This window comes from Alligator sinensis, unplaced genomic scaffold, assembly GCF_000455745.1.
Source record: "Alligator sinensis unplaced genomic scaffold, ASM45574v1 scaffold23_1, whole genome shotgun sequence".
Classification (NCBI taxonomy): Eukaryota; Metazoa; Chordata; order Crocodylia; family Alligatoridae; genus Alligator; species Alligator sinensis.
In genome coordinates this window covers 57,582-69,415 of record NW_005841890.1, presented here as the reverse complement: position 1 = coordinate 69,415, position 11,834 = coordinate 57,582, and the positions used below count along the sequence as shown (strand labels likewise).

Sequence of the window (11,834 nt, the reverse complement as noted above, 5' to 3'; positions counted from 1 at the left end):
GAAACACCCCTGGTCTGTTGAGCCCATGACCAGAGGTTAGAACAAGGTCTTAGTAAGTAGGAGATGCAGGTTCGACCCCGCTCTGATCTCTGCAGGGGAGACTTTTGGGTCTCACTGCTCCATTGGCAGTGGCCTGGCCACAAATGCATTAGGCTAAACGGTGGGAGGCTCCTCGTCTGTCAAATACTTGCTCATTCTGTGACAAATGGTTCAAGGACTTAGACAGTGTAGTAGGAACCCAATAGATCATAAACGGTGGATCCCTGTTGAACACGCTGCAATGAACACAGTGCAAGAGATATTTATCTTCATGCAACTCCTCTTTTGCATATCCCCATCCCCATGACACTGCCTTGTTGGTGGAGCAGTCAGAAATGTTCCAGTTTAATGCTCTGTGTAAGCTCAGGATCTACCAGTCCAGAACCAGCAGGGTGATCTCACACTCTCAGCTCGTTCGACTTATTTTCTGGATTCAGGGTAAGAGCAAAAGGGAACGTTTAGGCAAAAACAATAACTGACTACCAAGATCTAGTTGTGGCCCATATCCTAAAGCTTCACAGGAGCATTCATCAAGGGAAAAAAATATTCTTCACTTCGCCCTGCTGGCAACCAGGAAAAACCCTGAGCACTGGATGATCAGAAATCTTCCATGCTGTGAAGAGTAAGCCCTGCACCCCGAGTGGGACTCCCTGTTTGAGTACAACCTCCATTCCAGGGACATCTTCAGTTCACTCGGAAAGTGATTCCTTGACCCAACGTTTGGCTTGGGAGACCATCCAAGGGACTCGCTCCTCCTGTGATTTGAAGTCTCCTTCTCATCTCCAAACTACATTTATCCCTGGCCAGCTCTTAATCATGTGACCTTGTGCCGATGTGATGTAATGGCTTAAAAAACCTTTTCTCCTTTCCTAATCCTCACCCCATGACTGTACTTGGCAAGGGGATCATATCCCTTCCCCTCCTGCTTTGTTAAATTAAACAAGCCAAAATCTTCTTTCACAAGACAAGCTCTCCATTTCCTTAATCATCGCAGTGAGTTTTCTTTGAACCAGTCTGGATTTAATTTCTACTTAATAGGCCTCCTGGTCTCTACTAAATATACCCTGCTTCAGGCACCCAATGATTACTATCCTTTTCCAAGGGTTTGTGGTCATCCTAGAGTCATCCAGTACATCCAAGCCTCTCTCATCCTCAGCTGTCTCAGGTACTTCTGCCCCATATCTTAACTTCAGTCTTTCTTACTGGTACCCAGGTGTATGACTTTGCCCTTCATACTGTTAAATTTCATGTTGTTGCTAATGCTCCTTTTGATAAAATGATCTCATTCTTCCTGCAGAATAATCCAGCCCTGCCCAGAAGGACAGCACCTCACAGCTTACGTCTCCTGCATAAACGTCATGAGGACATACCCATTTCCAGTACCAAGAACTGCTCAAATGCTAACCTAGTGGTGTCAACCTCTGACGGGCCAGATGAGGCCAGTAAACCATGTCATTGGGTCCACAGTCACTGGGGAGAAAGCATTGGGTACCTCCACATCCTTCCTCTTCCAGGACTTGTGCTCAGATAACCACATCTGTGTGTGGCCAGAGCATGGCCGTCTGTGTGCTTAGTTGATGTGCACAGGTTTACTAGTCCACAGTGTAAAGACGGGGACAACACAGCCAGATACATGGCTAGAAAAGGGAAAGGGATACTCACCGGGAAATTGTGTTCTGCCTTTTCTAACTTTCATCAGCTTAGATGAGAGAGGCAGATCTCACTCAAGAAAAAGAATAACTTGAATGACAAAGTAGTAGAACAACGTGTATCAGAAACTTCTTTGGTATTTTAAAGCTTGCTTTAATTTTTTTAGTATCCTCTTCATCTGGACCTACTTCCACAAGCTATGCTCACTGTGTTTTACATTGGAAGTTTTCTACGTAACTTATGAAAAAATATAACCGTGCGCTGTTATTAACAGCAGAGGGCACCGCGTGGTTATTGATGCCTTTAGACAGCTAGAAAGGTAGTGTGTTGTGTTAGTCTGAAACCAGGCAGAAAGCCGGGAGAGGGGAAAAAAAATGTTAAGCCTGCCAAAAACAGAGATGCATACACTCTTGTAAGCATGAGCTCAGTCTTGCAGTGGCTGTGAAAGGCCATGCACAGAGCTCTCTATCATACAGAAACAGTGATTTGAACACAAAAGACAGGTATTGGGGTTTGAGGGGAATGGGACAGTTCAGGCAGAAGCAAACAAGTAATAAACCCATAGGCCAAGCAGTTACAAAAGCTAATCCAGGCAATGGAATAATAATCCGTAGTCCCTGTGTAGGCCGTACGTAACACAATCCCATCTATGGATGATTTCTTGTTCCACAATTTTGCATTCATGTTTCATTTATCGAGTTCGGTTGTTTACGAGTAGATAATCGGAGGTCAGCAATGAAATGCCCAGGCAGGTAGCAAGGAGAGACTAAGAGGTAGCTTGACTTGAGAGCATAAGCGCCTTCCAAGGACAATACACTGAATACTTGCAGAGAAAACGCACCACAAGACCTAATGGCTAGAAGCTGAGGCCAGACAAAATCGAATTGGAACCAAGACATAAACTTTGAAGGAGGAGGATTAAAGAAGAGGACGAACCATCAAGGGAAGTTATGGAGTCTCCCTCTTTTGAGGTCTTCAGAGCAAGTCCAATTATCATTCGAGTGCTCCATGTCAATGCTAATTCTCCTTTCAGGTAACTAAGTATTTGGCTTGGTGCAGACCTAGCAGAGATGATCTGCAACCTGAGACATGAGGAGGGGTGGTTGTATTGATGCACTGCTTTGCAAAGGGACCACCTGGTGTTCCCACTTGGTCCTCGACAACTAAAAAGACCTCATCTGGCTTTAGGAAGGAAAGCTCTCCATGCCAGTGCTTTTCACCCCTTCCTCCCTCCACATCCACACAGCACCCTGGGCCCTGGGTTTTCCTCACTGGCAGTATTACTAATGTGTAAACTGTGTCCTCCAGTGAAACTGGAAGCTCCAATCATTCAATCTGTAACATGAAGGTGTCTGCACTGGGGTACCGCATTAATGAATGTGATGTTCAATGCCCATCTCAAAGCACAGGAGTATTAAACTGCTGGAGCAAGCAAAACTTCTGACCTGTTCTTGTTGACGGGTACAGCTGGCACCTCTAATAATTTCCTGTTCATGACCTGCATCTGTTTCCTCCTGATAACACAGGCATGAAGAAGACAGAAACCTCCAGGACAATTTGGCCTAGCCTGGTATTTGCATATCTTTCCATACGTGACTGTTACAAAGGGCTTCTGAGTAGTTATAAACTTCTGCTGCACTTTTATCATAGCTGGAAGTGCAAGATGTCAAGAAGCACCATGACGTTATGGGTGTATTTCATCTGGCTCCTCTTCTCCATGGTGGAAGGTAGGTTGTGCAGGCATATTATGACCTGAACTTGAAAGCAAGTCTCTAAAAAAATCAGATTCAGTCTGAGGTTTTCCTCTGTCCCCTTTCCTAGAATCCAGTGGGGACATCGTTATAACACAGACTCCGGCTTCTGTGACGGCACTTCCAGGAGAGACGGTCACCATCCAGTGCAAGGCCTCCAGCTCCATGAGTGATGATATGGCCTTATTGCTGTTCAAATCTGGACAAACTCCCAAGCTCCTCATTCATGATGGAAACAACCGTGTCACTGGGGTCCCCGACCGGTTCAGTGGCAGCTACAGCGGCACCGACTTCACATTCACCATCCGCGGGGTGCAGGTGGAAGATGCTGGTGACTACTACTGTGGGCAGGACAACAGCTTCCCTCTCACAGTGATACACTGCAGTACAAAAACCTCCTTGATGCCAAAGCATCCGGTGTGTGAAGCAGAAGGAAGCAGGGGAGGCTGCTTCTGACACAGCTGATCTGGAACATAATGAATGTTTTAGTGAAACCCATTTCTCACACCCTCATCACTCAATTCACTGATTTCAAACATTGTTTTGACAAAATTCCTTTCCGGTGGGAGAATTGCCAGGGACAGACACTGTCTCAGGGCAGTGCCCGAAATACACATGTACATAGTGATTGCCACAGACCCACAATGTTCAGCGCTCTGCCTCCCTGGGGTTTGCTTTACCACCCAGGCTATTCTCTAACAGGGGGCATGTCTACATGTGCTGTTTAATGTGCATCAGCTTATTTTAGCACTAAGGCATCACTTTGAAAAGGTGCACTTTTGCTAAGGCACATTATTATAAGCTAATGAGCATTAAGCATCACTGAAAAACACTGTTCTTTAACTAATGCACATTAAGACCGGCCAATGAGCATTTTCTTAGTACCTCACAATGGAGGTACTAGATTCAATGCTCATTAACTAAAGCATGTTAATGCACATATAGATGCACCCCCCTGACTGCTGTGCTTCATGCTGAGCTCAACCTTTCTTGGATGCTGTACCAGTGCTGCAGGTAGGTCTTGTGGATAGCCACTTCTAAGGACTTAGGAAGGACTAGGTTGCCACTCAGCCTCCTTTTTACCCTGTTAAAAGAGCTAAGCTTTAGCTTCTGAATAGATGCAGACATGCCATGGTTCTCTGCATGTATTATTTTTCTAGCAAATAAGACCATGGCACCCCTGCATCCATTCAGAAGCCAAAGCTTAGCTACCTAATGGATGCTCATGACTTAAAAGCAGGTGCTGATTGCCTCAATGCAGCTCATTGCTCTGCAACTTCTACCTCAGCCTCCTCTGAAGTGACTTCTGGGGAAGGAGACCTGGCTCTTGGGGAAACTTGAGGGGTGTGATGCAGACACTCAGCTGATTCCCCCTCCTTCCCCAGAATATCCCTTGCTCGGGCACTCAGCTCCAGCTCCAGCTCTTTCTCTGGCACTGGAAGGCTCCGCATGGGAAGTGAAGTGGGGGTGAAGGAGACTGTCATGCTGGTTCTGCTGCTGCTGGTTGTTGTTGTCATGGTGGTGGGGGGCGCGTTTTGGCTGGTGCTCTTGGAGGGGATGCAGTCTCAGGCACCGGCCATGGCACTGACACTGCTCCCCTCTCCTTGCTGCCCCTGGAAGCCTCACCCCTGCTAGGTGTAGGAAAGAGGCTGCGTCTCAGTTTTTGGGGGTTTTTTGGGTGGGGGGTGGGACTTACACCTCTCCCTCTACCCACTCTTCCACCCCTCCCTGAAGCCTGGCCAGCTGCCTTCCCACCGTGTCTTGTTTTTATAAAGATATATAATGTATCTCCCTTCCTATATAAATTCTATAAAGTATGTATATGCCACAAGGTATAAATGTATAGAAATAAAATATAAATATATCTCCCTTCCTATATAAATTCTATAAAGTATGTATATGCCACAAGGTATAAATGTATAGAAATAAAATATAAATGTATCTTCCTTCCTATATAAATTCTATAAAGTATGTATATGCCACAAGGTATAAATGTATAGAAATAAAATATAAATGTATCTCCCTTGCTATAGAAATTCTATAGTGTAATAGCCGATATAATTATAACATTGAAAAGAATAAATCAATGAATATAATATTAAAATAAAAGGGTCTAGAAGAACGCAAAAGGTATTGTGGAATCCCACTTGCTAGGCTAGCAAGTAGGAAATCATTCAAATAAATAATAGTAGTAGCCTTGGTTGTCTAATGCTCCTGAGCTGCTGGAAGATAGCTCAGTACCTGTCAGACCCCAAGGAACAAAGCAGGGTAGTCCAAACAATGCTGCCTTTTATACTGTTTTTCCGTCCCTCCCCCAGAGCCCTGGGATTGGAAGGGACCTCAGGGAAGGATGACAGTCACTGGCCAGCTACACAGTCAATATGAGAGCAGTCCTTCCCCACTCCCTCTCCTTGCTTTCTGTTTCCCTGCAGACAAGCCCAGCTTCTGCCCTGCTTTCATTTCGAGGCTGTTTTGAACCCCTTTTTTTCATTTTGATTTTGCTATTTCAAGCTCGAAATGAGTTGAAACTGTGTCAAAACGAAACAGCCAGCGAAATTTCGCACCACCCTACCCAGTATCTCTTGAGCATATATTGACAACATTTCAAAGAAACAGGACATTGGCTGCTGTGATTCCCCTGCTTTACCTGTGGCAGCTCTATGTTGTGTCAGGGTTGCCTTATGTAGAGTTTAGACTATGGCTTGTCTAGGATGGTTCAGCTAGGGACGATCTGGCCCCAGGAGCGGGGTTGGACTAGATGACTCCAGAGGTCCCTTCCAGCCCTGCTTCTCTATGATACTTTGAGTCAAAGGAATGCTTAAATCATGAAGGGAATACAGCTGAGAAGATGGAGTGGTTGGGAAAATGATGAGAGATGTAGCAAAGTGAGGCTGAGGGTCCGTGAGCAGGCTGGGATGGTGATGTTGAGACAGACCAGATTCAAACAGAGAATCTGCAGCTTCAGTCACAGACAAGGAGCAGGCAAATTGAGGTGGGGTGGAGAAGAGCAGGACGAAACAAATTTGATTTTCATTGACCCAATGTAGATCACCAGTGACTCCGCTCCAGGAAATGGAGAGCATGGATATCAAACTGCTGCTAAGAGAGAGATGAATGAGGCTTAATGAATATAAGATCTACAGACTTCTCTGATCTGTGTGTGCCCCTCTCCCAGCTAGGAAGTGGTATTTGCATTCACAACTCAAACTCTCTGTCCCCCTCAGCTGCACTGGGCCAAAGTGAATGCTTGTTTGCACAGAGCCACCCAGTGACTGCGTCCTGCTCTGGGGAGCAGCTATAAAGGGGCCGGTTTAACACTTGGTGTCCTTCAGCTCCGTGTCAGTCGGTGCAGAAGCAGCAAGATGCTGTGGCAGACTCAGCTCCTCTGGCTCCTCGTGCTCTGGGCAAAGGGTAAGAAGACCAGCAGGGGAGAGACTGGTGCATAATAGCAATAGGTAGAACAAATGTGGTGATGCTTTTGGCATTATGTAGAAGGATGTCTGTCCCCGTCCCCCCCACCCCGTACAGAATAGTTCTTAATAATTTCTTCCAGAATTTCAGGAGCCCAAATACATGGAAAGATTTTTTTTTTTTTTTTTTAAAGGCAGTTGGGGGGGAGAGGGTTGCTTCTCTTCGCTAATCATCACTGTATTTGACTTATAACATGTTCTTCATCTGCATTATTTTCCCCCATGCAGGATCCAGTGGGGGCATTTTAGTGACTCAGAGTCCAGAATCCCTAACAGTGTCTCCAGGAGACACAGTCACCATCAAGTGCAAAACCAGTTCTGGCATTGGCAGGGACATGAACTTCTACCAGCAGAAACCAGGACAACCTCCAATGCTTCTTCTCCATGACACAAACAAAGGCCCTTCTGGGATCCTAGCTCAGTTCAGTGGCAGTGGGTCTGGCACTGACTTCACTTTTACCGTCAGCCGGGTGCAAGTTGGAGATTCTGGAGATTATTACTGTCAGCAGCATCAGAGCGCCCCTCCCACAGTGCTACAGCCCCGTGCAAAAACCTCCCTGCTCTGCTCCGTTCTGCCGCTCCCGGCACCAGCTGCTTCCTGCCCAGCCACAGGCCAGGGACTCTGCTGACCTGGTGCAGCAGGGCCAGGTGATGATCACATTTATACACTGCACTCACACTGTCAGAAATCTCCATGCTGATTTCATTGATGGCATGATTCTTTACATGGCATTCAGCTGTCTCCCTTTCACTTGTGAGAGTCTTTTTGCTTTGAATGAACACTGAAATCTATCTATCTATCTATCTATCTATCTATCTATCTATCATGAATTCACATAACATGTTGCAAATTGGAAGCTGGGACCAGTGCTTTGGGGATTAGCCTTTCTCTTTGGAAACCCAACCTCAAGTCCTTCGTCTCCCATTGACATTGCCCTTGACTTGCCTTGGTGTCACTTTCAACCACATAAGCTCATTTTTGGCACTCCTGCCCACTTGGGCTTTTCCTTGCACAGGGGTTGCTCTTCTCACCCTGTGCTTCCCCGTGGGCCATGCTCAGAAAGTCGCATGATGAAAGCTTTAGGTCTGGTGAAGGGTTTAGACCAAAGGCAGATCCAGGATTTCCTAATGAGGGGTGCAGGAGCAACCACCTGCATTGCCCCCAGCCACCTCCATCCCTAACAGTGTGAACAGACTTTATTTAAGTCCCTAAAGCAAGGGACACCACTCCCTTCTCCCTCCTGTTCAGAGGCAGCCCCCTCCCCACAATACCCCTGCCCGTTCCTGCCCTGCTGCTTTCTCCACTGCTCTGTGGTAGGGAAGTTCAGGAGTGGGCCAGGGCGAACAGTGGCTGGCTCAACTGGTGAAGGGACCATTTGGAGGGAGAGTAGTTCCCCCAACCCAGCTCCTTGGAGCTTTTAACTTGCTCTGGGATGGGTAATCATCCCTGTCAGCTGGTCCCTGTCTCCCTGAGCAGGCAGGTGATTGCTTATTAACCCCCTGCAACTTGGCTCCCACCCAGAGCTAGGCACCTGGTTAGAGGGCTGTGCCTTTGAGCAGGAAGAGGAAGAAAGGGAGGCTGATCACCTGATTTAAAGAGTTTAAAAGTTCCCAGATGCTCCCAGAGTGCAATACAATCTGAAGGGTGGAGAAGGCATGCCACTGCACCCCTTCTGGATTCACTCCATGTTTACATCAAGGGTGTCAAACTTACCTGGCTATGTGAGCTGGGTGAGTGTCAGTGGTCCAGGCATACCTGGGGGTCAGTCCAGGAGGCAGCTTGCAGCACGTACCCCAGGGTCCCTGCACTGTGTGCAGCAATGTCTCCAGCCAGTGCTGGATCATGACCCCAAGCAAGTAGCAAGCTTGAGTCCCTGCACTTCCCTGGCTGGGCCTTGCTCAGGTGACAGGTGCTTCCAGCCTCTGGAGTGCACTGGGGCCTTGAAGAAGTGTCGAGTGATTTGGAGGCTAGGAGCACTGGAGACACGTTCAATGAAAGGCATGCTGGGAACCAGCCACAAAGTTGTTATGAAAAATCTGTGAAATAATGCTGTTCCTTATTCCTCTGTTTATCACACCATCAACTGATTGAACGTGTGGCCAGAGCAGAACTTAAGATATAGCTAACCAGTTAATTGCATCGTCGCTGTAACCCGAGTCATAGGCTTCAGTGTGAGGGGCTAGAACAGGCAGCCCAGGCTGCGGTCCTTGCTTGGGGGGCCCAAGCCTGCCTGGGACTCTGAGTGGCAGCCTCACCCCAGTGGGGGAGTCCAGCTGGCCCCTGGCAGCACCTCCTGTCTGGCTCTGGGGAGCGCACCCTGCCCATCTGGCGCCAGCTTGTAGCAGCAGACTCCAGGCCAGCCAGCAGCTCCCTGGAGGGTCTGCTCTAGCAGCCTCTCCAATCCTGTGCTCTCCAGGGTCATTCTGCTCCCAAACTCTGGGTTCTGAATTTTCCCTTGGGTTTGGTAATTCAACCTCTAACACCTGAACTTTGACCTGGATTGTGATACAGATCCTGCCCCTGGCTCTTGTTACTTGGTATATGGTTTGTGATCCATGCTTGGCCCGTGTTTTGGACACTAGCAGGTGGCAATGGCCCAGGGCTTGCCAGGCACTGAGCTGTGCATGTATGTACAAGGACAGGGAGTGCAATGGGATCACTCTGCTTCCCAGACACAGGGGGATGCTCAGGTTTCCTTTTCCTGACACAGCCTGCCACCTCCAGCCCACCAGGCCTGGTCCCTCCTCTCCCTTCTCTGGTCCCCTTGGGCACCTGTCCCAAGTTCAGGGACAAATAGCAGTCCCTGGAGCTCGCATGCACTGCAGGGCATTACATGCACACAGGGACAGAGAGAGAGCAGTAACTGGTCTGTGGGCTCCTATATATGACTGTGCAGGGAAGGGCTGCTCAGGGCCTTATGAAAATCCTGCAAGAACATGAGGATTATTTCTATCATACAAACATGGCATGAGAGTAACACACAGGCATTCACATGCCAAACTGCATCACTGAAACTGGAGTGCAGTAAATTTACATGTAGTACATTTGCATTCAATTTGCATCTCCCCACTTGGCTGGGTTGGTCTCCTGGTGCTGCTGAGAGCCTATAAATGTTTTGTTTTCCACTAGTGGGGAAAGGAGAGACGGCTCCCACCAGGCTCAGGCAGGATGACCTCTGCTGCTCCACTCCTCTGCCTCCTCATGGTCTGGATTCATGGTAAGCAAGAAAACAAAGCCTGTAAAACCCTTGGCCCATGGTTAGTTAAGGGTCTGCATTGGGTCTGAGCAAGTTCACTGTTGCAAATTCAAACAGTTTCCCAGGGTGTGAATGCTTTCATTTTTATTGTATCCTGTTCACTGCAAACTCACTTGCTATTTCTAGACTCCTCTGGGCAAATCGTGCTAACTCAGTCTCCAGAGTCCCTGTCAGTCCCTGTGGGAGGAACAGTGTCTATCACCTGCAAAGCCAGTACCAGTGTTAGCACTTGCCTGAACTGGTACCAGCAGAAACCTGGACAAGTTCCCAACCTCATGATCTACTATGCCAGTAGCCTCCAGTCTGGGGTCCCTGCCTGGTTCAGTGGCAGTGGTTCAGGCACGGATTTCACCTTCACCATCAGCAGTGTTGAAGCCGACGATGCTGCAGATTACTACTGTCAGCAGTGTAACCAATGGCCTCCCACAGTGACACAGCCCAGCACAAAAACTTCCCTGCCGCCTTCAGCTCTGCTACTGTAGGTGTTGTTTGCAGCTGTTTCATGTTCAGATCTGTTTTGTCTAACAGGAAACATCTGAACTCTCACTGTTAAAGCAGAACGCACAGAGGAGGGTTCAGCTGAGCACAGAGGGCACTTACACATGCAGGGAGTCTGCTCCAACATGCTGAAAATCCACCACGTCAGAGCAGACTCTGACATGCTCAAATAAACAGAGTCCCAAAGTCCCATACAGCTTCTCCCTGCTTTATCCCTCTCTGTGTGCTGGTGCATCAGACACGCCGATTGCCCTTTTCGTTTACATCAGTCCAAACTGCACCTTTCAGAGCTCCTGTTGTCCAGAACAGAACGTGTCCTCTGCTGGACTAGCTGGTGCATGTGGTCTCACTCTCTCCATTACAGACTCCCCCATATCTCATCAGGAAGATCTCACAATCATCACCGACCCAACACAGTGATGCAAGTCCTGGATTTTTATGATCAATGATTATCTGAGTGACCACGTGCTGTATTGGTAGAGGGCAAGAAGACTCTGTGCTTCCAACTCTCAAAGGCCCTGGTAGGAAGAAATCTCCAAATGCACTTCAGATAACAGGCACAGACTTGATATTCAAGATCAGAGCCAGGCAGGAGAAGGGGCGTCTGCCCTGGTGGGCAGGGGTGTGGCGATGGATGCCTGCAGAGGGTCCACCTCTGTCCCACAATCCTCCCAGGAGTGCACAGGCTCTGTCTGGCTCTGGCCCACCCAAGTCTGTTGAACAGGGTTGAGACAAATATCCAGTAGTGCTGCGTTGGCTGAGTCAGGCACGGAGGATGGGAGGGGAGAAGGGATGTGGTAGAAAGTCTGGTGGGCAGTTATGAATTGCTAGCACAGAATGGAGAAGGGAGCGGTGTTGGAAATGAGAAGAGGGTGGGCATCTCTCTGAGGTTAGGGGGTTTCTTAAGACATGTAGCCAGGCTGCAAATTTGCTCTTGAACTCCCTAAAGGCTGTTTCCAAAGAGGATGGAGCTGGACTGTTCTCAGTGGTGGCAGATGACACAACAAGGAGCAATGGTCTCACATTGCAGCAAGGGATGCTTAGGTTGGATATAAGGAAAAACTTTCTCACAAGGATTCATAGATTCATAGATAGATTCATAGATGTTAGGGTCGGAAGGGACCTCAATAGATCATCGAGTCCGACCCCCTGCATAAGCAGGAAAGAGT

General features: G+C 48.1%; 2 gene segments (V, D, J or C); both read left to right on the top strand.

Moving 5' to 3' along the window:
- The first annotated feature begins 3,340 nt into the window (after positions 1 to 3,340).
- On the top strand, positions 3,341 to 3,896 carry LOC106721851. The segment is given in 2 exon segments: positions 3,341 to 3,416; positions 3,511 to 3,896. Coding segments are annotated over 2 exon segments (450 nt in total).
- A 6,163-nt stretch (positions 3,897 to 10,059) lies between these two features.
- LOC102376431 lies at positions 10,060 to 10,649 on the top strand. The segment is given in 2 exon segments: positions 10,060 to 10,128; positions 10,294 to 10,649. Coding segments are annotated over 2 exon segments (405 nt in total).
- The last annotated feature ends 1,185 nt before the right edge of the window (positions 10,650 to 11,834 follow it).